Below are 25,146 nucleotides of genomic sequence, written 5' to 3' on the forward strand. Positions count from 1 at the left end.
ATGGACTAACTGAACTCAGAGTACAGACAAAAGGCTCTGTCCGTCTACATCCCCAAATCTAATGTTGAGCATAAATGAGCCATAGTCCTGCCCGTGGTGCTGTTTGGCTAATTGAGTCTCCCTGCAGCGCTCTTTGGTTGTTATTTTTATTTTAACAAAGAAAATGTTTTGTTCATGTCACGTTGCCGGATGAATCAGTCAACTCGAGCTCAGTGGAGTGGGCTGATTCAAATGTCTTGACCCTAGCGACTCTTACCAGGGTGATCTCTGAAGAGGCTTTTTCCTCTCGGAGGAAGAACCTTGAGCTGGAGATCTCTAATAGCACTATTTTCTGCAGAGCACAGGGAAAATTATGCATTTACAGGGCTCAAATCTAAGTACATTTTATCAGGGGTTGCTAAAGCTGACAATCAGGCACCAGTATAAAAGTGATTTCACTCCAGCCAATGTTACTAACAAAAGCCCACTGAATTAAATTCATTATTTTGTCCATTTGCAACCACTGGTAACCACTTTCAAAAGAACAAACAAAAAGAAAACAGTGCTCAGATGAAATATAAACTCCAAGTGGCCAGTTTAAATAAGTGTTAAAAACATTTTGAAGCCAGTAAACAATGTGGCTGGAGTTAGATGTACTGTAGCCAGATCTTAAAGGCAAATGTTCTATATACCCGTCCAACTAAACATCCTTACTTTCCACTACTACTTTCTACAGTATGCCTCCATCATACATTCTTTTTTTGGTTGTATCGCGTAAATCATTTTGACACAATTTGCATTTCAAGGCACTTTTATTTGGTGAGATTTCCAGAGACCAAACAGTATTTCTGGGGACTTAGATTTGGGTTACAAACAAACAAGAGAAATTATGATGGGGAAGCGCAGGTCTTTGGAGTAAAGTGATTCCTGATAGAACACTTTGTCATGCTACATTTTGCCTCAACACAATTCTCAAAGGCCAGGCAGTTTATATGAAGAAAATGCTTGTAGATCTCAGCAATAATGGCCTCCCTTTATTCCACTGGGCTGTCAAAGCCAATTTAGGTCAACCGTAAAAAGTGTTCTCCTCTTTTTTTTTATATTGATTAGGGTTTTAAGTAAATACCTGACATAATGCTACAACAGACAGGGAGGTAATTACACTATAAAGAATGGCCCTAAATTCCCTTTAGTATACAGTACACAAACACACACACACACACACACACACACACACACACACACACACACACACACACACACACATTTGGATTCACTGATGCAGATACACGCTTCTGACTCATACGTGCAGGTGTACACACACACACACACACACACACACACACACACATGTATTCGTACTAGAGTACTAGATACACATATGAGAGCAATTTGTTTGAAGTGTTTTTGCTGAATTGCTAAAGTACGCCGTGTGTGTGTGTGTGTGTGTGTGTGTCTGTGCACATTCGGAAGTTATGAATGTGTGTGCATAGGCCATGGTTTGCTGAGAGCAATTCTTTTTCCAGAAGCTTCTGGGAATATTTTACTGTCTCTTTAGAATTAAAAAATTGTGCTAAAATCTGAGCTTTAAAAAGAGAACCAGGGAAACTGTAAACTGCGATGCTCAAAAATGCCCCATGCCTTCCTAGCTTTTCCTCTTCTGGCTTTTACCTCTCTTAGTCACACTTCTACCCCTCTTCCTCTCTTCATCCATCATCCCTGTGTTTTCCTTCATCCTTCTCATCCTTCTCTTCACAGCTCTTTGACTAGTTTGGCACTGAAAGCCTGCTTTATTAGCTTATTAGAGCTTGACGCGTGCGTGGTAATGTCAAGGACATCACTTTTTAAATTTTTCACAGGATGTTAGAGATGAAAATGTGTTTGAAAGTCTGATGAATCAGGGACAGTCAATGTGTTCGTACTCTTCACACTGAAAGTTGAGCCATATGTAGATTATACGTGTTGATAAAGGTCTTAAAAATGTCTGTATTTTTCATAAAGACAGTGGTGACGAAATGTCCATTGATAGCCTGGGTCTGGATCCACGCGACGAAGACTCCTCAGATGAAGAAGCACAGATGCACGGACGTTTAACAAGAGGGAGATCCAGAGAAGAGCAAGGGAATTCTGCCACATCTCATACAGAAGATCCCTTTGTTCCAGCAGATGCAGACAGAGGAGAAGATTTGCAGACTGATGAGCAAGAACAGCTGTCAGAACCATCCATGGTAACATGTTTCCATATTCCCACATGCTTTTTGCTTCTTGGAGGACGAACCTTGGGCTAGAGAGCTCTGATAGCACTATTTTATGGGGAGCACAAGAAATATTTTGCATTTACGGGGCTCAAATCTAAGTACATTTTATCAGGGGGTTGCCAAAGCTGACAAGCAGGCGTCAATACAAAAGCGATTTCACTTTAAACCAGTGTTACTAACAAAAGCCTGCTAAATTGAATTCATTATTTAGTCCATTTGCAACCATTGGTAACCACTTTCAAAAGGGGATGCCAAAAGAAAAAAGCACTCAGATGAAATATTAGAGAGAATGAAATCATTGTTCCCGTGTTACTTGTTCAAAGTGTACGACACCAACTCATTACTTCTGATAATACATGTCTCACTCACAGCCGCCCTATTGAAGCCAGCATACCCCTTCCTTCTTAATGCAGAGGTGCACATAACTAATACAGGAACATTTATTGGCACACACAGTTTTTAATTGCATAAAAATGGAATGCCTTGTATAATTAAAGGAGGGCTCCAGCAAACTTCTTCACTTGATAAAAGTTATAATTGATATTACAGCGGGGGAAAATATTTGATTGCTAACAAACGAATGAAAGAATTACCAAATAGGCTGTAATCATTATACACCAATATGTTAGAGTTTGCCTTTCAAGCCGGGTAATAAAATGAACAAATGGGCAAGTTTTAGGAGTTTTAGAGAACCACATCATTAGACTGGACATAATGGCTCCATAGAATGAGAAGACTTCAGTGACATACAGTTACAGTTTCTTATTGTAGCTGACCTGATCTATTAGATAACATTTGTATCACACTAATTACTTTACATTATTCATCTATAGCTCGGAGACACCCAAGGCAGTGGAGTTAAAGGTGCACACCGCTGAGAGAAGAAAAGAGAAACAGAGTGGATTAAAAAGACACTGCTTGAATGGTCCCAAATGACCTATCAGCCATTTAATGGTATGAATCCATTAATGGGGGGGGGGGTAGTGCTTTATTAAAATGCTGGAGCAAAATGAGGTTCATGATTGTGGAGATGGTGGTTATCTGTGGCCTCTGGATCTGAATCAAACTGCTCCTAAAATGATTAGATAGTCAATTTTTTCCAGCTCTCTCTTTCTCTTTGGACCCAATCTCTTCTCCTCTCTAGTCTTCCATGTATTTGCTATGCTTGCTCCTCCTATCTTTCCTTCGTTCCACGTTTTTGTCCCCTTTTTTTGCCCCCCCTCCTTTTTGTTTTACCTTTACCCTTTAGTTCAGGCAGCTAGTCAACTTCTACATCCTATTTGTAGTGAAGAGACATTGGTCTGCACAAGCACAACTCCAATTTTTATGGCTACACAGTCCCATTGTGTTTGGTCTCTTGCCATTTCATTGTTATGCCTCTCTTCTCTCTTCGGCCCTGTCTTCCTCTTGTCATTCTCCATCCTTGCTCCTTCCTCATCCTTAGCAACACTATTCCCACATGCCTTGCTTCCTATTTTCTCCTGGCCCATCTGCAGTGTCTCGCGATGCTACGGCTAGCATGCTAATGCATCAGATCTAATCTCAGCGAAAACATAGCTTCCTCATTTTACCCCCGTCTCACAGGAGGACACTTGCGCGAGGAAGAAACAGCTAACCCACCAAGCCGTTGTGAGATGCTCTCAGCAGCTCCAGGGGTTAATTAAAAATCAATTCATCAAGTGGAAACAAAGGAAACAGGGAGCGAGGGGAATAATCTCCAGTGAAAGACACCGGCTTATTAATATGCATTCACACAGTAGAAAATGGAAAAACACAAATTTAAACACACTCACCTGTCTTAATAAAAGTTAAATTGATATTGAATTTCGGTTTGTCCTTTGAACTGATTGTGTTAGGATTGAAATGAAACTCAAGACCAAACTCTTATTTCCTTATTCCCCTGTACTCTCTTCACTCTATTCCCATGTCCCCCAATACATCCCTCCATAATCTATTTCTCTGTGTATCATCTCTCCATCTCATCCTCACATGATCTGTCTTTCTGCCTCACTCCTTCCACTTATTCCCTTTTTTATACCACTTACCCCCTCCTTCCTTCCACCCCTCATTCTCCTGCGTCTCTCCATCTGTTTCCATATCCCCTTAGGTGATGCACAACCAGAGTGTTGGGGCTGGATCAGAGCAGTTCTGTGATCTGGATGGGTTGCCGCCTCTGGGTTTGGACATGAATTCTGGTCACTGCGACACACCAGAGCACACACGCCGTGACCCACTGCACACATGCCAAACTTTACCCCATCGCTCAGACCCAACAGGTACGGTATCAACGGGAAGTCTCTTCAGCTGTACATGCATGTGTGCATGAATTTTCATGTTCCTATTATACCACGTTTTTTGTCTTTAAACTGGCTCATGTTTTCCTATAAACTACATCAGGAAGTGCCGTTACTGTTTTTGTGCTTCAAGAGATTAGATTGTGAAGATTACCTCTGTGTCCAACTTTTGCCTGGAGATACTTTCCAATTTGCAAGCGTTATTCATATCACAAAGGCCTCATAATAGGATTTAGAACAAATATGTAAAAACGTAGAGCTTACAAGAGAGATGAAAATGAGTTTTAAACCCAGAGGAGCGCTGGCTGCTTGGTGGAAAACGAGAGATGGGGGACAACACCGATAATTTACTACTGGTGGGTCCAAGGGGAGCTTTCCTGAGATGCCTTTTTTATTTTTGTGTGTGTGTGTGTGTGTGTGTGTGTGTGTGTGTGTATGCCTTTTCCTGAACATGTGTCTCAGCCTGTGTGCTTCTTTTTTTATATTTAGGGAAATAATCTCCATTTTCTCGAACTATAGGTGAACACAGTTTACCCAGAACTTGTGAAAGTCTATATTTCAACACAAAGACACGTTGACAGCCTTTTCTTCTTGTTTCTGTCTCAGCTGAAAAGACTAGATAATAATGCCTGTGTCCTTCACATTGCACCCAGAGTTTACTTTGTTTTTACCTTTGAGAAGAACGTTAAAAGGCATGTGTTGTTCTTATGCAACGCATCTGAAAACATATTGTCTAATCAGTCATTATTGCTAAAAAATGCGTATGTTCCATTATTTTTCTAACACTATGTCTAACACTTTGTCTGCAAGAGAATACTGAAATGGTTTGGGGATTTCAGATTTCCTCCCTCCTCCTCATTTCTTTTAATGCCAAGTTTCACCTTGAACTACAGCAGACAAATCATGCTGTTACAAGATGTTTTTTTAAAACTTCTGACATTAACTGTGTCTGGTACACCATGCTGTTGCCACAGAAGTATCCCTTAGGTATATGATGGATTTCCTATTTGTACCCACAGCATGAGCATTAAAAATAATGTTCTTAAGTACTAATGATTTGTAAACTGGCCATGACTTTGAGGTGCTGAGACTGCCCAACCAGGCTGATGGAAGTCTCGCCTCCACCTCCAAATTGCATCAGAGTTAAAATAGTAATATTTGGATCAAATCAGACGCTGTAATTTATCGTGGTGCTCTTTACACCTTGCTCTCTTGTCCAAGGCTTTTGAATTGCATGCATTTCAAACAGCAGCTATACTTCTATGATTCAGCAAGGATTTCTAATTCATACTTTACTTGCGTAAGTAAATTGCCGCGGCGCAAAATGATCCCATCAACCTTTTCTTTCATCAAGTCTTGAAGCCCTGCATTTCACTGTTTCATTGTCAAGTCTGCGTTAAATGAATGAGGTTGACAGTGAGAGACTCCCACAAGGGCACCACTACCCTCCTCGCACCATGCAGCACAGCCGCTCGTCAAACCCCGCACTGTCTCTGCCACCATCGTTAAAGCTCCAAAGTTAATGAGAGAGAAAGGTTAGAGAGGAGGAATATCACCTTGACAACACTCCGCACTCATTTATGTCCCTCCATCCCTCCATCTGTCTCCTCTATTTTACTCTTTCTTTTTTTTTCCCAGACAGGGCTGGGATCCAACAGGTTTTATATGTCTCCTGCTCTACCTTTCCACCTCTCTCTCCTTTCTGCTCTTACTCCCTGTCACCCGGTCAGTCAGAAAATGAGGTTGTTAGTGTGCAGTTTCTGTCTCGTGTGCATCCAAAGAGAGAGACAGACAGATAGACAGACAGGTAGGACAATGGCCAAACCTTTACAGAGAGAGAAGCGATAGATGCAGCTGTATAGCGGTATGATGTACTGAAAAGGAGACAAACAGGTAGACAGACAAACAGCAAGGAAATCAAAGACCAGCAGACAGATGCATGAAATACAGACAGAATTCTGGTGGTATCTTTGTATGCATTTCTGAGTCATTTTTCCATTTCAACCCGCTCCATTTTCTTTTTGTGAGTTTCGAAGCTATCTGACTGCTCTGCTCCCTTTTCCACTTTTCATTTGCAGCTGATTTAGACTAGTTAGTGGATTCTCCATCCAGTCAATAGTATTAATTGATTGGGTAACCACTGGAGAGAAAGAAGAAAACAGCAGTAATTGCATTGCAGCTGTCAGGATTGGCTGAACAGGCTTGTTAAGCAATATTGGTTTGGTGCAGATGCTGCTGCTGAATAGACAAATGGATTAATGTATCACATGTCATTTGCTTAATTTGCTTGAATCTATTTATATATTTATTAGTATCAATAGGCTAATCAGCATGCTCTCAAAGGAATATGTGAATGGACCATTAACTTTTAACACTGCAATACATGGTGGCAGCATGTAATGTGTTAAAGTGACATGCCAGCACCACAACAGTGCCAGTGGAAAGTCAGTTGGGATCCTTGTCGTGGTAGACACATGAAATCCGTGGTTCAACAACATCATGTAGTGAGTGATGGTTAATGTTGCAACCATAGACTGTATAAATAATAGATGTAGCTACAGTGATGTCACTCATTGGTTTGTGGACTGAAATTTTAAAGCTCAAGTTTGGCATTTCAGCTGTCGCCATCTTGGTTTATTGGAGTGAGAGGTGACCATATTTGGATGAGGGGGTTGAGCTGTGGAGGGGTGATGGGTAGATTTGACCGAGAAGCCGAGGACACTATCAGCAGACAGCCTGTCACTCAAGCTTCCCCGCCCTTAAATATGTGTAACTTTAGGCCTCTATATATAACAGAAGATTTATAACAAAATTCAGCCCTTGTACAGTTGACATGAATGTTAAAATTAGTTATAGAGAGCAAACATGTTTTTGTACCAGGCTGCAAACATGTTTATTTCTGCTGTGAAGTTGGGCATTTTAACATGGGGGTTTATGGGGCTGACTCTATTTTGGACCCATTAGGGCCATTCTATGAAGTGCAGTTTTTGGCACTTCCTTATTGGGTTCTTTTCAGCATCGGAGGTTGCCGCTTGGTTAGAACTCCATAGGTAGAAGGAAATCTGCTAAATTTGTGTATGGAGAATTTCAGGGAGGTGGATGGGTCAAACAAACACAGGGCTTTCACCAAGGAGACCACTTGTCATGTCCCATGTGAGACTAAAGTCAACAATGACTTATTTTCACTATATGTACTTATGTACTTTATGTTCTTATGCCACTTTTATATACTTGATTAATCCCCCTGAGGGGAAATTCATTTTTTTCACTCTTTTGTCATTGCCTTGGCAGTGCCCAGGAGGTGAACTGGCACCTCTCCAGCCACCAGTCCACGGGGACTTGAGCAGGCGACCCTCCGGTTCCCAACCCAAGTCCCTATGGACTGAGCTACTGCCGCCCCGTGGTGTTACTTAACGTACTTGACGTCAAGTTTCAATATACTTACCAAATGTCCATAAACAAACGTACTTATTTTAAAGCCTCGTTATTTTTGCACATATTTGGCACTGTGTCTACAATTTTTGTAGACACAGTGTGTGCTACATACCGTCTGGCACTTGTTCGCTACCTTTTCATAAAGTCCCCAACTCATCTGTGCACTGGAACGTCCCCAACACAACAAAATAAGACGAAAATATAGGTAGAGGGCAGATTCTCGGCAGATTAATACACCGCCACACACTCCTAGTTGTTCATAAGTGATGATTAAGAGGGATTGTTTTTGTAAAAGTCTATACTTTGTTTTTGTTTTTTTAGGAAAACCCTGCGTAGTTTACCGTGAATCCAAAACCTAAATCTTTTCCTTAACCTAACCAAGTAGTTTTGATGCCACAACATAACAAAACTGCAACTGTTTCACATTGTTAAAAAATATTTTTATTTAGTTATGCTGTGTTAAGAGGTTGTGACTTCACATATTTCTGTGAGATCAGGTTGGGCTCACAGATTCTGTGTAAACTGAGATCCTCTCACAACAACGTCTTTTTATTGCTCCTACTTTAGCTTGAATGAGTATGTTGTGATTTTGCTTCTGTGTTTAGGATTTGAAGACTTTGTTTGTTAGCGGTAGACTTCAAAAAGAGACTGACTGACAGCAGTGCACAGTGTCGGAGTGAAATGACTGATTACAATAATTTGTAACCATAATGCCAGTTTTACTTTTTAAATTAATGAACAACAATGACAGTGAGAAACCATATTTTATAACTCACACAGCAGCTTTATATTCTGTGTATCACAGGTGCACTGTCATTCCCAAAAAGTTATTACATGCATTGGATCTATACAAAATCACACTCTGTTGGAGATAGATAGCAATGTTATTTCCATTTACTTGCCATAAGTCAAAACTGATAGGAGCGTGACTTTGCATGATCTGTGTCTTCAGGTTTCATTTATCTTGTATTCGGATATTCCAAGTGTTTTTAAGAGCATGTAAAAGGGAATATATAGAATGTGAATGTAGATAGAGTGATGGGATGCTTTTAAAACCAGGTCAGGAGAGAGTTGGACAGTCTCCTGTGTAAGATACTTTTAAAAGGAATTTTATATTTCTAGACATTTATTTAGACCGTTCTTTGTGGGTTATTTTTTCTCAACTCAAATTTGTTGTGCCCTCTTTCAGTTTTTCTCTCATTTTTTTAGGGTCAGAGGCTTTTGGGCGAAGCAGCAGCCGCGGTACCTACGCTGAGGAACACCTGGTTTTTAGAATGATGAAGGACAACCACATGCAGCCAAGTGGAATTCAAATTCACTCAACCAGACCCACCAGGAGAGGAGAAATATCAGCAAATGAACTGGGAACATCTGGTAGGTGTATGCGTGTGTGTGCCGTCTGTGTGAACACTATTCAGGCTCGCTGAGCTCTGCCTCTCACTTATTAACTCTCACACACACCAAACTCCATTTCATACACAATTAATACACCTCAGTTCGGCATATAGCCACACTGTCTTGGCACCGGAGGTTTCTGAAAGAGATTATACTGTATCACTCTCAAACACAAACACGAGCATACTGTACACACACACACACACACACACACACACACACGCGGGATTGGGAGTCGGTCCAGGAATGTGTCCTCTCATCACTTCTCTCGCTCAGATCCCAGAAACACTGCAGTAATCTGTTTATGCTGATACACACACACAAACTTAGACACCTGAGAGACAAGACGATAATCTGTTTTACTCAGTGATGTATCTAACGCTGCTCATCAGTTCTCAGGATCCCCTTCCTGTGAGCCTGTGCCCCACGAATAATGCATTCATAACAAAACGTTATGTGATTAACATAAAGTTATGGAGGTTAGGTTTCAGCAAGTAAAGTTACGATGGTTAGGTTTAGGTGTGAACGCTCATTTGAACTCTGGTGCGGACCAAACGAGCGAGCCCTGGTCCGATTGAAAACTGGGGATCTAGGTTCACCTGCAAGTGAACCCTGGTGCAGTTTGCTTACAGTGGGAAAAGCAAACGGACTATCCAGCGAACCAAATAGAGGAAGTGAACCCAATAGAGGAAGTGACATAGAGTGCAGTGCATTTTGGGTAGAAAAAAACAAAGAGCTCAAACCAGGAGAAGCAGTTTTACGTAGATTTAACCGGTCAGCGGATCAGTGTCGCATCAAGGTAAAAAAAAAAAAACTGCAACAGCAATATATTAAGGTCCGTGACTGAGGGGGATTTTTTTAACGTTTTCGGTCCTGGCCAATCGATGAGCGGGGTTTTCTTCTTCCTCATGCGTTTCGGGCAATACCGCCCCCAAATGAGCAGCTGTTATGACTGCGTGATGTTGTCCAGGCGGTTTGGTCCGCTTTAAAGAGTGCAGTGTGAAAGTGTGTCTCTTAGTAGATAAGCAACCTAGGTGCTCGACAGTTACTCCAACATTATTGTCCAACTTCAGGCCCAGCAAGCATACTTTGAGGCACACTGGGAAATTGACATTGAAAAACTCTCTTAAGGGATATCACTTCTAACCAGAGTGTTTTAACAGCTGGACAGTCCCAGAGCAGGTGGAATTAAAAACCTGGGTTGCTACAATTATGCCAGCCTTAATATTAATGTTTGTCATCCATCTTGGATAATCTAACAGGAGTTATATATGCTCTGCACAGAATCTTATATTGTATAATCCTAAATCTCACACATTTAGAGGATCTCAAAGCCGACTTCCAAATTATGTTCCACTTGGAAGCAGTCAGAGATGTATTTAGGTTATGCTCCCAAGTCAACGGGACATAGAAATATGTATTCGGGACAGCTATAGACATGAAATTAAAGATAGTCGAGACCATTCCTCTTGCCAGGGTTACCTTCTCTAAAGGCTGATTCCACTCTGGACATGAGGCAGGAACCCCTCCCTCTTCGCACGGGTCACGTGATCACAGCCTTCCAAAATACACGGGTTATGCACAAATTATGGACTCATTACATGGGAGGTGAACGAATTTTGGTGCGTACTGCATCCGCTGTGTTTAAATACAATATCTCATTCAACCACTCTGTTCTTTCTACACTTTCACACCGTTTAACCCTGCTGTCTCTTGCCCATTCTTCCCTGCCATGCCCTCAAACTTTTTTTGCATTTATGGAAGTCTTTGTTTTTTTGTTTTATTCCTCTCTTTCACTTTATTCATTTACACTTTCACATCTAAAGCAAATAGTTTAAAGCACCGAGGCCCACATTGTGCTCAGTAGGTGTAGTTAAAGTTGAACACTTTGAAAGGAGGTCCACACTTGTAAAAACCTCTCAGGAGCTCAAAGCCTTTTCAACACAGTTGATTACAGCATCAGAAGGACTCCTGGGTGCTCAGCATTTTTTCAATATTTTTAATTCCACGAGGGAGCCTTAGCACAGGCGTTTCGGCAAGTTGCCTCACTCAGCGTGCCTCATTGTGCTGTTTTGTCAGTGTGCTGCTCCAGTGTGCTGTCTGACGGCACACTGAAGAGGGCTTCACGCCGAAACATCTGTGCTTTGGCTCCCATGTGCCATTAACGAATGTCTTGAAATAGCTCTGTGTTCCTGGGCATCTTTGCGAGTAGGGAACTCCTTTTTGAGTTCACAGCAAAGTGTTTACCTTTTATTTCTTTACTTTATCCAGACCCCAGTTGTACCTAGAATCTGACCCTCCTAAGGAACTTTTAATAGTGGTAATTTAGAGACATCAGATTTTAATCTCACTCCCATTTTACACTGAATACATTTTGAATCTGGCACCAAGCTTTATCAGTAACTGACACCTAGATCTATGTCCTCTCTGCTTTGGAATTGAAGTAAATTGAGTCTACGGGTGTGTGTATGTGTGAGTGCACACGTGTAAGCAGCACTGTACTGCATGCATCATTCCTCCCTTGCCGCCTAGTTTGACAGTGCAGGTGGTTGTGAAACACTAAGTGGAGGTTCTGTGCCAGTTGAAAGACAGAGCCAGGCACTGAGAGAAGGAGGAGGGGAGGAGAGAAGGGAGGGAGAAGTAAGGAGACAATGGAAGATTGAAAGACTTAACACTGGAGCTGAAACTGGTTAGACAGCACGCAGCATGAGGAATCAGTGTGCCGCACACACGCAAACACACACACACATGCACACCCACACCATCATAGCCGCTCAATGGGGGCCTCGATGTAATTTACAGTGAGCAGGTGGGGATGGATGTTCAATCTGATTCAATTTGATGTGGCTCGCAGTGGAGTGGGATGAGACACCACTCATTCCACTGACTGTTGTGATAGTTTCTCTGTCTCTCACCCTCTTTCCCTGTATCCTCAGCTGCATACCCCTCCCCTGTCTTCCTTTACATCTCCTGTTATCTTTCTCGTGCACTCACACTTTCTGTAGCTGTTTTTGTAAGATACCCGTACTGTATATCACTACATTCGTCCATCTATCCTTCTGTGCATTAAAACATTCATCCTTTCTTTCATTTTCAGGGTCTGACCTGTCTGGCAAGTCCACACCAACTGTCTGTCACCCAAGTCTTCTCTCTGCACCCGTCTCTCCCTCCCTTTCCCATTCCTCCTCTCTTCCATTCTCTGCATCCCGTCCCACGTCGGGCTCAGGATCGGGTCCAGCGTTCCGTCCGTTGTCCCGTGCAGCCCTGGAGATAATGGAGATCTGCGGTGTGGACCAGACAGGCTGCGAGGACCCTGACCTGGACACTGACACGACTGCACACGCACTCCACAGTCTGGAGCAGGAACTCAGACTTATGGCAAAGGGTAAAGCATTCACAAGTCACAGATATAAACACAGCATCATGGTATAGCCAGTGTGATCAACATTTTACTCTGTATTTGATGTTTTATAATGATAATAATAATGAAACAAGGGTGTATTGATGTTAAACATAACAGTGTTTTAAGAATTAAAGGATACAGTTGTTGTTTTTTTTAATTAATTAAAGCCATAAGCATTAACCTTCCTCGGTTTCTACCCCAGAAACAGGATTGCAGGCTTCAGTATTTGCTTTGGAAAACAGCAGATGTCAAGATCAGCATGGAAATCATTATTTCACACGGTGCGTAACATGCACACACAAACTAAACCCGCTCCTGCTTATTAATTGTGGTTGCTCAAAGCACACACAATGTGAATAACCCAGTCCCCAAGGGTAAACTCAAATCCAGGAGCTCTTTTTTTGTGTTGGCAAACGGCGAACTGGTGTTTCCCTGAGGCGAGTTTGCCAGTTTGGTGTCCCAAATTTTATAGTGGTGTTCCTGGAAACAAAAAGAGCTATTTTTAAAATCTCTATTTATTTGCAGATCATTACCAGGGTCATGTTTATGTAGCTAACTAATCTAACAAAATTAGCGCAGTACTGCTGGGTTCACGGAGAAAAGAGACTTGTATGTTATTGTTACCAGACCTAAAGGAAAGTTAATATATCAAGTTCTACCTTCTCGAACCTAAAAGTACCATCTGAAGCTGTTAGGTAGCTGTTAAAATTTCCATTCCAATTTGATATCCTGAAAAGCAAATGTGCTTTTTCCCCTGCCCTTGTCTGTCTCTGTTCCTGCTCTTGTCTGTGTCTTTTCACCATGATCGGCATGTAATCCATTGCTCCCTCTCCCTCTGCACTCCTCCAACATTCCAATGGTCACGATGGGGGGTAATCCCTCTTTTTTTTGTGCTCTGCCAATCCCTCTCTCTGTCGGATATATGGAGTGTGTAATGGATCGTTAGCCAGCAGAACGACTTTAGCTTTGACAGCATGTTGGGTATCGGGCCTTAATGTGCTGCTTAATGTGTGTGTATGTGTGCGAGACAGAGAATGTTGATGCATTTTTCTTTTAGTTCCGAGTGTGTGGGGGTGTGTGTGTCTGTGCGTTGTTGATGTTTTGTGTGTGTGTCAGTGTGTGTGTGTGTGTGTGTGTAGTGGGCATAATCTGCGCTAGAGGCCTTGTGCTGAGCAGAGCACTGTGAATATCACATTGAGACGTGTAATAACCGGATTAACACATACTACACAGAGGGCTCCCAAAACAGCTCCGTACATCCTTCAAACATGCACACGCACACACACACACACACACACACACACACACACACACACACACACAGAGTCATGCAAACATATATATGCTGATGCACTTAATCCGACTAGTTTGGCACAGCTGAATAGGTATCTTTTTCTCTTTTTTGTTCCACCTTCACCTTCATCATTACTGTCACATTTTCTCCCATCATGCAGTTTTTGGTCAATTTGACAATATTCAGTTCCTAAAATATTAAAAACCTAGAGTTCTTGATGTAAGAGGAACTTACCATGCAATAGGGTTGTCACGATACTAAAATTTCAAACTCGATATCGATACCCAGGAAAATATTCAATACTCGATACCATTTTCGATACAGCAGCAAAAAATTAAGAGGCATGTCATTTTTAAAAAAAAGATCAGAACAGTAACATCAATGATAAATAAATAAATAAATAAATAACAACCAGAAACAAGATCTGTCCATACAAATGTATTTATCTACAGCCCTGTTTATTTTCTCTGCTTCTGGTGAATTGGCACCATATTTTCGTTGCTGATCAAATAGAGTTGGTAGTTTAGGCTTAGGATGCTCCTGTTTCTACCTCACTATGTGATCAGAGAACCCGTCGCGCGCACCCGTCGCGCGCACCCGTCGCGCTGAGGTGGCGTGCACTGTTAGTATCGATACTTTTGTAAATTACCATTGTATCCGGATACAGCGTTTGAGTATCGATTCTTTTCAGAGTATCGATACTTTTGACAACCCTATCATGCAATGAATTGTATCACAACTTCACCATTATTTGCAATTCTCATCATAATAGGGAAATATAAATTTACATTTGTAATGGATCCACTTTTCTCCACCATACAGCAAATGTTTCGCTATCTCAGGTGAAACCAAAAGCAAAACTTGTATGTACGGAACTTTTATGTATTTTAAGCTATACCATGCAGGATTGTCAGTTACTATTTGTAAACATGCTTGTCAGAGAGGATGAAAGTAAGGGACCAGATCAAATGCCTTGCGTGAGAAAGCTGCTCTTGATTGGTCAGAATTTCCATGCGGGAAAAATCCAGGAAGTAAACAAAACGTTGAAGAAGAGTACACTTGCAAGATAAATGTGACACTTTCTAATGTCACAATGGAGGGACAACTACACAGGTTGATTTTAGCGCTGCTCATCGTGGACTATATTGCTGTCATTGTTCATTTTAGTCAAACCATACAGTTTGAAAACGAGGCGCTGGTCCAACTAGAAAACAATGTTTTGATGCATTGGATGTGCTGAATGTGCATATTAAGGCAGTACAGGAGGAGGTGCACATTAATAATCCTCCAGGACTGTAACATGCTCATGTTTAACCCAAACAATGCGTAATGCGACTGCAGTTGGTTCAGATCGAGGTCGGAACACGTTCTCACCACAAACGAACCGCACCAGAGTTTGTTTGTAACTGGACCAAAACCACCTCTTCAAGAAGGTCTCCTGCCACCTGCCCAAACAAACAACACTTAGGGGGCAAACAAACATGAGTTCGATTGAATTAAACCAAACAGGACAGGTTGGAAAGCACCCTAAAAGCCAACCCCAGTTTCACTCTCATTAGGCATTTCGCCTTGTATTTGCTTTTTTGGCGCTGTGTCTCACTTACAGTCTGGCACCTGGTCACTACCATTTTACTAAGCCCTGACCTCACCTAAGTGCTGTGGGGGTATATGCCTATAAATGTCCCAAACACAGTAAATAAGAAGAAAATAGGAAAATACAGACAGAGGGCAGAGTCTCTGCAGAAAAACACACTGCCACATGTTTCTAACGGGTCATAAGTGATGATTGAGAGGGACTACTTCTTTATAAGTCCATGCATTGTTTTTTAGGAAAATCCTGCTCAGTATATTTTTAATTCTTTCCACTTTTCCTCTCTGAATGTTCTTTGTACAGTCAGATTTCAAAAGGTATATCTCAAAAACTGCCCCTTTTAATGTAGGTTTACTGTAGCATCCCCATGGGACGCTTCAATTGAATCCTCCTCTCAGCCACCAAGTGCCCACAGATGCTGAGTGGTAGCTGCAGGTGCATTGCAGAGTAGATTAATGATAATAATGTACGATAATGGAGTTCTACTGTTGGTCGGTCCCTGCTGCCCACCATCATATAACATAAGAGTGTTATCAGGAAAACTTGAGTGGCTTCATAAGTTAGTCTGGTATTCAACCTATAAAATATACATTTATTTTGGGGACTAATCCAGTAATAGAGTACTCTCAAGTACAGCCCACTCAAAACACAAGTGACTGCTGTGCGACAGTACGTTAGGTGCAGCATGTATGCATCAATCGATGTGTGTGTCAACTGTGACCTAACCTATGTTTACCTCATATTCAGACGACGATTCATGAGCTATCTCTGACTCAACTGCTTCCAGCTGTCTGGTTGTGCTTTAGTGTTGCCTCAGTCCTCTGGCTGTCTTTGATCTAACCTTCAGTCAGTGTGTACTTGCACAGCGGTATCACATTAATATGTAGAAAATGGGTGTATTCTGATTCTACAGTTTATACAGTGCAGTACCTACAGTGTGTCAACCTAACACGAGGCTTCAGCTGGTGGTTTCATCAGCTGAGCTGTGTTTGCTTCCTTGGTAGTGTAATACTCTGAATGTAATTTAAATACATGTGTGTATTGACATTTAACAAGTAAAGGAGACCTTAAAAGGCAAAGTCAGTTATTGAGTTTATCAAAGAATCAGCTGTCATCAAGCTTGGAAAACAAAAGCAAAGCAGAATGTAGTGATGCTTCAAAAGAGATACTGATACTTAAAGGATCAGTGTGTAGGATTTAGTGGCATCTAGTAGCGAGGATTTCAGATTGGAAACAGCTGAAACTTCTCCAATGTGCCAAGTGTGAACTTCCAGTTAGGATCCCTTCAGTTTACTGGGAGCCGAATTATCCACAGAGGTTCCCTCCTCTCCAAAACAAACAAACCGAGTGATTAAAACTGGTATAAACACTGACTACAGCAGTTTCATGTTACAAATCAGTGTTTCTCAGATGCTGTTTGGCTTGTTGCAGACGGGCTGCTAGCCCAGTGCCTGCTAATGTGCGTTCGTCTTTTTTCTCTGCTAACTTAAGATCTAGACATACAGGAAGTTAACCAACAACTACGGTGGCTGCCACAAAAACACAAAGGTAACAAAAACGCAATGATTCTTAGTGTCAGGTGATTGCACACTACAGAAATTTCATAATTATATACTCAGTTTCTGCCAATACATCCCCGTAAATCCTACACAATGAAACTTTAAAGTAATAAAACACCCAAAATTTTAGTACAGCAACATTTTAAATCTTTCGTGTGCCCAGTTCACAGCAAAGATTTACGGCGACACGAGTTGAAACAGGCAGCTACTTGTAATGCGCTGTTGAGACGGTGTATCATCTCTATGCAACAACTCTCTGTACCTCCGCTCTGTTTGCAGCTTTTCAGACTTTTTTGAAAAAAAAATTTTTTGTGGCTGAATATGATTTGTAGCTTATTAAAATGTGAATGAGGATAGTAATAGTGAGATACTGGCTACAGTTGCATTTGTAGTAGTGATGAGATGGTGAAAAACAGAAACAAAATGAGCAACAGATGGTCTTTATTCATATACATAAACAGCAAGCAGCAGCAGCAGCGACCCAATGTCCAACACCTGGACACCGTGAGGAAGGAAACAGAGGGCTCAGCAGGGACAGAGCACCAAGCGAACATGTGGCCTGAATCATTTTGACTTGACCAGCAGACTTCACTACAAGCTGATTGGCTGTAGAAACAGGTGACCTGCCTTACGTTCTAAAAGCAGCCGCCAGCGATTTGACCGACTGAGTCACAGGTGACACAATCTTTTCTCTGCAACGTTCTTAAATGGTTTCGTCTCGTCTCGAATCTTCGGTCTGAACTGGGCTTTAGAGAACCTGTTTTGAAAACTGTCTTATAAATTAAGTGTATGTGTCATTTATAAAAAATGAATGAAAATAATTGGACGCTTGATAAAAGTAAAAGACAAAAGAAAATGCCACAGCATCTGTTGGAGGATCACTTGAGGCTGAGTTGACACCACCCTCTTCTGACACCAGTGTCAGATCAGGTGGGCGGTGTGGATGGCATTGATATGCTTGCTGTCTTTATAGAATCCAAAGTTAATTCGGCCTTTTCATGGTCAGATGCAAACTGGGAGAGGCATCTCCTAAATGTCTTAATAAAACAATGTGCAGGCTCCATTGGTGCAGTTAATTGAACCTCCTGTATGTGAGTGCTTCAGAATGGTTAGTGCCGTCTTACTAACAACATTTCAGCTTTTGTCTTCCTGTTTTTTAGAGGTAAATAAATTTCACACAAAAAAACAAAGTATTGGGCAACTTGGATTTTTAGGTGACTTCTATACTGGATTCAGTTTGTTGTCAAAACACAACCCAGGTGATGACCGATGCGAACCACACACAAACTGCACTTTCATCTTGTGTGTCCATCTGAATATATCACAAATGTCCCTGGAGCAAAAAGCTATGATGTCTGCATCTGAAACTAGTTCCCAAAAGGCTCGGTACATCTGTCCTTTAATCATAGGCAGGTATTTGAGTGCTGTGTGTGTATATTCTGCCTTTGATTGGTGGATTTGGTCTTGCAGGGGCAGAGCCAGCGAGGAACAAAAGGATGAGGAGGCGGCTGCACAGAGAGACCGGCAGAGTGTCCTCTCACTACCCTGAGATATTCACACACATGCACATAAAAACACACACGCACACACTTGCTTGTTAAATAAGGGGAAAAAAGGACATGCATAAGAGATATAAGAGACTGAAGTGAGTGAAAACAAAATGGATGTAATTTAAATTGTTTTCACGTGGTGCAGATGCTACTTATACTAAATCTGCACAGAACTCTTGTTGTGAAAATATAAATTAAATGCTGTTTTGATTTGAGGTGTGTTTTGTGTCTCTTTGTGTGTGTCCACGTTCAACTTGAGCTACATGCTCGTGGATGGATTAGCTGAAGGTATAAAGCACCTGATAAGAAAAGCAAAGGATGCAGGAGGACAGGACAGGAGGGGAGTTGATGGGAGGATAAATGGTGAGTTACATTTAAGACTCATCAGGAGTCTGCTCGCATCTCTTTGACTGTGAGTTTGTCAGCGTGTGTGTGTGTATGTGTGTGTTAAATGACGAGACGTTGAGGGACCGTTTGCTGCCGTGCCAATTTTACCTACAGGGTATAAAACACTACATTTTTCTCCGTTGTTTGTGCCTTAATAAGGTTAGGGTGGCATTGGATCAGGTCAGACTGTCTCCACACACACACACATAGTCTCACACACACTGAAGACACGGCTGCAGGTGATAAATTATGTTTGTAAGGGAGGGAATAAGGAACGGTGCCAATGGCTGCTGTTGCCATCTGTCTGTATGTGTGTGCAGGAGTTGGGGGAAGATAAACACCAGGCACTGGAACTGGTTTGTCGTCTCTGTGGTGGATGTGTACATGTTGGTGTGTGTGTGTGTGTTATTTCCTCACTTCTGCTGTTTTGCATTACTCCCCACATCCAGTCCTAATCTATCATGGCTGCCACTATCCTCAGCTGAGTTCACAACCCACCATCCACTGCTTTATCTCTAGCCTGATGTGCATTTGAGGATCAAACAAGGACAAACCGGTAGACAAGGGAGAAAATCAGGCTTTTGTTACTCAACTAAACGCACAGGAGCTCTGAGGTAGGATGTCAAAGGTGCGGACTGTGTGATTGAATTTAAGATTAAGGTTCATTTGTGCTCTGCATGTGGTTACGTGTGCGAATATGAGCGCGAGTGCATGCAGGCCTGCTCTTTGCCTCAGTCACTGCGAGGGGATATAGGGGTATTTTATTTGTCCCGACGTTAATCGCTAGAAGCGGACAGCAAAAGCCCTGTAATCCAACAGCAATCACCACAAGACTGATTGATGGCGCGGCGACAGAGAGAGAAAGACCGAGAGATAGACAAGGAGGGAGAGAGGTGAAAAGGTAGATCTTTGTTATTGTGTCCTTCACTGAGTTTATCACTTACTGTTTAGGAGAGGAAAATAACAGAGACATAAATCTGATGGATATCGAACCGCTAGGCTGGTTTTAAACAACTCTGAGATCTGTGCGCTCTCTCTCTCTCTCTCTCTCTCCATCTCTGTCTTTCTCCCTCTCTCTCACACACACACACACACACGTACGTACACATGCATACAAACAGGGAAGGAGGACGGAAAAAGAGGGCTGACCTTTGTTAGATTTGGAGTTGTCTGTGATGTTGTTGATGCTGTCAGAAAGACAGTGAAACTGGAGGAGTTGACATTTAACTGCAGTATATTAACTGACCCCTCTCCGGAACCGGAGTTCAGACTGGGTGTGTTAGACAGAAAAATATGCTGTGTTATGAAACCAACTTGTTTTCTAAGAGCGGGGAGGGGGGGCTGGGCAATTTCAGAAACTTTCTCTTACATTATACACTGATAGAAATCATGTAGCTTTTCTCATTTTTAAACCCAACACAGTGGACATTGGTGGTAAATCTAATAGGAGAACGCAGCTCCCTTTAGACTCGCTGTGATTCTTACCATATTTGTTATTTTGGTTCGTGTTGGTTTTGGCATTTTCTCGGACAGCGAGTTGCACGGTGGAAACATTTTGTTCTGCCTCTGGCTGCATGTCCACTTGTTTTCTGATGAAAACCCATTCAAGTTTCCTCACCCAGAAAGCCCTGAAAGGACTCGCTTGTTCAGTCTCACAAGTCTCACAAGTCACCTACAGTGAGCTGCGAGGGACAGCAGCTGCATCCATGTGTGACAATTTGAGTCTACAAATAAAGTGTGAAATGGGTAAAATGGAGGAAAGGGCACCTCTAATGCAGAAAGGGGTTGCTTACCTACTTCTTTTCTTCTGAGCCTTTTCATGAACACTCAAGGGAATGCTCTGTTAATATTTTCTGTCTTTCAAGTCTTTTGTCCTTTATAAAGTGTGTCATGTTTTCTGTAGGCGCCACATTACCAACAAATTATGCATATTTACTACTAAATGCTTTGGAGGACACAGAATTGCTGTGGGAGGAGGTATGAGTAATGTTTCTGACCTCGTCACATATCGACGTTTGGTCATGGACCTTCCATGTCTAGATACGACGTGCAAGGTACCCTGGGTGAATTGGTTGTTGATGTTTTGGGACGCTGTGTCAAGTTCTGCCTGTTACATGCATTGTCTTCTTTCAAAATACACTTCTGTTTTCACAGGAAATTTACCGTTTACATACAGCCTCTTTCAAAATAAAAGCACTACATAAGTACAAAAATGTGAATTGATGTCTTTTTCCTCCAGCTACTAACGCACATGGTTGGGTGTAGAAAAAAAGAACAGGGTTTGGCTTTATAATCTTACAGGATGTGAACACTGCTCTCCTGGGTGAGAGTCAGTGTTTGTTGGACCCATTCACCACAGCTCCTGCCCGCCCTACACGGACTTTTACTGCCTTAACTATTTACACTTCATGCTGCTGCAGCTCTTTTAAAATCTTACTTGATTTGATGAGATGATATGAAATGATATAAACTGACAAAGGAGTATTATTATTCAAGGATATTTACAGTTAAGTTACAGTCAGCTGACTTTGAACATCATCTTAGCAGGAGCAGTGTTTAGGGTTGTCGACAGCACATGAGGAAATCTGTGTGTGTCCTTCATAATGACTGATAGAGTGCCTCTAATCCACTGATAATATGTTACACTTTAATTAGGACTCATGGCAAACATAAGTAGTTTCATCTTTTAAAAGTGCACAGACAGAAATGTGCTTTTGACTTAAGTCCCCACGGACCCCAATACATTGGTACTATTGAAAAACACTAATTAAAATGGAGACAGAAAACAATGATGTAAAGTCATTAGGAACAAACTGAATGACAAAGTGATGACAAATTGTAATGATATAATAAAGAACCTGTGAGACGGGACAGAAAGGATACCTCTAAGGGCCGCAGGTACTCCAGTCAATAGGATGAGGGTTTAACTAAGTGCTTAAAACCGTAAAATGCTAATCATGCTTCAGTTGCATAAATATGCTACTGCTACTACTATCCTACTAAACAGTATATTTATTTCAAACACGTCTCCTGTTGCAAATTTGTAGTGTACAGACTGAATCTGAATCGCATACTTTTTCTTTTTACTTTTAGTAGGTGCTGCAGCTGCCCTTGAAATGTATGTGGAGAAAAAACATATGCCACTTACCAAGTTCTCCAGAGACTGAGATCAGCCTGGAGAGCTCTGCTGCTGTTACTTTGCAACGTATGAAGTTGAACTTAATAGTTATAACTGCACAGATTGTAGATTCTCACATATTATATCTGCAACAGTGAAAATACATCTGCAGATCTCTGTCATTGTTATTTTTATAGTTTCGTCCTCTTGTTTGTAGTATTTATGATTATATTGTTCACTATTATTCCTATTATTACTATTTGACTGGTCATCAGTTACTTGAATGTGCTGTCATCCATCACTGTGACTTCTGACAACTGTCAATCAGCAGTCATTTGTTTGCAGCTCAGTAGATGTGACGTCTCGTCCACTGCACAAAGGATTGCGGGTCAGAGTAGCCAGAAAAGCGTGCCGGGTGTAGTAGGACATCCTGGTATTTTTGGCACACTGTATTTCCAATCCAACCCAATCCAACTTTATTTATAAAGCGCTTTAAAATAACCACAGAGGCCCAAAGTGCTGTACAGCAAGATAAATAAATAACATAATCAAAATACAAAATGTATAAATTCTTATGACCTTTTTAGGCATGACAAAAAAATTATGAAGTTCCTTTTTTTTTTTAAAAAAAACAAACATGCATATTTCAAGGAGTTTTTCCACATAATTCACATTTCACACATGCATTTAAGTTTTCAACTGAGGAAATATAAACTAAAAAAATGATGTAAATATATCATGTGAAACTATAAAAAAAATATATTTTTAATGCTGTTAAACTTGTGTGTTCACATGTTTTAACATGTTCCAATACTATTCAATGCCATGCAAAGACGTTGAACCTTGCTCCTGACTCCTCAGCCTCTCCCCTCTCTCTCTCCTTCTCCCTCCTGTACCTCCCTCCCTCATTCACCTCCTTCCTCTTCACCCCTCACCCCCCTTTCATTGACCTGCCAGGGTCTCCTATTATAGACGGATTGGCAAGATATCCTTGAGCTGCACATTTCTTGCATTCCGTTGGTCATCTTGGTTTTGAGAGATTTGTGTTGCACTGACAACACCTGGCCAGTGGGTGGCAGTGTATAGCATGACGTACGGTCCACTAAAGTGACTTAACTGCAACTACAGCATATTTCCCTGCAAGAAAATGGCTTTTAAACAGCTGTCCATTGCGGTGACCAATATGTATGAAAGGGTTAATACATTTCTATACAGTGTTATTTGACAATATATGCTTTCAGAAAATATTTATTATAGTTCAACTAAGATTATTTTTTATTCACTCGTTTTTTTGGCAGTAGAAAAATAATAACGTGTTTTTATTAATATGTTTTGTTCTTTTTTTCTTTATTTTTTATTAATTAAAAATGAAGGAAAAAGGTTTTTGGATTAAAAAAAAAGAAAAGAAAAAAAATGTAGAAATGTTCCTTTTCCTGTCAGCCCGCTGCAGACGGGTGTCATGTCATGTCCATTAAAGTGGCAGGTGCGCACCGGAAGGGAACTACAGGTGAAGGCTACACTGTAGTGCACGTGTCACGGGCTGTCAGCAGGTTGTTATCACTTGTAAAGAGGACTAAAGGCTACACCAGCATCTAACGGACTGACGTCACACATGCAGGTAAGTTTACATGCTCCTGTTTAATGAGCTGCAGCTAATTAGCAACTAGCTCGCAAACTGACTTTAGCAGTGCACTTTCTCCAGTAAAGGTTTGTTTGGTGGCTTGTTCAACAAACTAAGGTGAGACTACCTGTTGTCTGTAGGTAAGATAAAAGGAGTTCTTACCGGGAAAGCTAATGTGGGTTAATATTCAAAGTGTGTGGCTCTTGTGTTGTGTAGCCTCTGCTTTACCTATGAAACTATAGAGATAGATTTGTCTCAATATTATTTGTGTAAACAGCTCACAGTTTGTGTGTTAACCCTTTTCACAAAGACAGAATTATTTTGCAAATATAAAATGGATGTGCAAATATATACACACACTCACTGGCCACTTTATTAGGTACACCTTGCTAGAACTGCCTTAATTACTGGTGGCATAGATTCAACAAGGTGCTGGACACATTCCTCAGAGATTTTGGTCCATATTGACATGATAGCATCACACAGTTGCTGCAGATTTGTCGGCTGGACTGGTGACTGTGGAGGCCATTGGAGTACAGTGAACTCACTGTCATGTTCAAGAAATCAGTTGGAGATGATTTGAGCTTTGTGACATGGTGCGTTATCCTGCTGGAAGTAGCCATCAGAAGATGGGTACACTGTGGTCATAAAGGGATGGACATGGTCAGCAACAACACTCAGGTAGGCTGTGGTGTTTAAACCATGTTCAGTTGGTACTAAGGGGCCCAAAGAGTGCCAAGAAAATATCCCCCACACCATTACACCACCAGCAGCAGCAGCCTGAACCGTTGATAGCCCATCTGCTTCAAGGTTGGACGTGTTGTTGCTTCAGAGATGGTCTTCTGCAGACCTTGGTTGTAACCAGTGGTTATTTGAGTTACTGTTGCCTTTCTATCATCTTGAACCAGTCTGGCCATTCTCCTCTGACCTCTGGCATCAACAAGGCACACATTTACATTTACACATTTACACACAGATGGTCAAACTGCTTACAAATAATAAAGAAACAAATTTATCTCCATAGAAAACTGACCTAACTGCTTTAAGGGGTGACTTTATGAAACAACTTTTGATTTTTGGCTCACAGGAGCTCAGGATCCTCTAATTTCAACAGCTGTAGCAAACAAAAAGAGCAGTGTAATTCAGCCATCACTGTGGTTATGAAACACCCACATCTGTATTTGAGCATTTACAGGTGAGATAAGAAAAAACATGAAAGGCCTATTATGATAATCAAAATGGCAGAAAATGTCCTATCCTCC

The 25,146-nt window shown here is 41.4% G+C and overlaps 1 protein-coding gene across 2 annotated transcripts in view; it reads left to right on the forward strand.

Moving 5' to 3' along the window:
• The window catches only part of zbbx (zinc finger, B-box domain containing), a 73,466-nt gene extending 53,878 nt beyond the window's left edge, over positions 1-19,588 (forward strand). For both annotated transcript variants that reach the window (XM_050070161.1, XM_050070169.1), the window contains 6 exons: positions 1,981-2,207; positions 4,345-4,513; positions 9,176-9,340; positions 12,459-12,746; positions 12,967-13,045; positions 18,679-19,588. In XM_050070161.1, coding sequence (XP_049926118.1) covers positions 1,981-2,207; positions 4,345-4,513; positions 9,176-9,340; positions 12,459-12,746; positions 12,967-13,045; positions 18,679-18,757 — 1,007 coding nt within the window. In that variant the 3' untranslated portion in view covers positions 18,758-19,588. The remainder of the gene's footprint in view (positions 1-1,980; positions 2,208-4,344; positions 4,514-9,175; positions 9,341-12,458; positions 12,747-12,966; positions 13,046-18,678) is intronic.
• The last annotated feature ends 5,558 nt before the right edge of the window (positions 19,589-25,146 follow it).

This window comes from Epinephelus moara, chromosome 2 (genome assembly GCF_006386435.1).
Source record: "Epinephelus moara isolate mb chromosome 2, YSFRI_EMoa_1.0, whole genome shotgun sequence".
Classification (NCBI taxonomy): Eukaryota; Metazoa; Chordata; class Actinopteri; order Perciformes; family Serranidae; genus Epinephelus; species Epinephelus moara.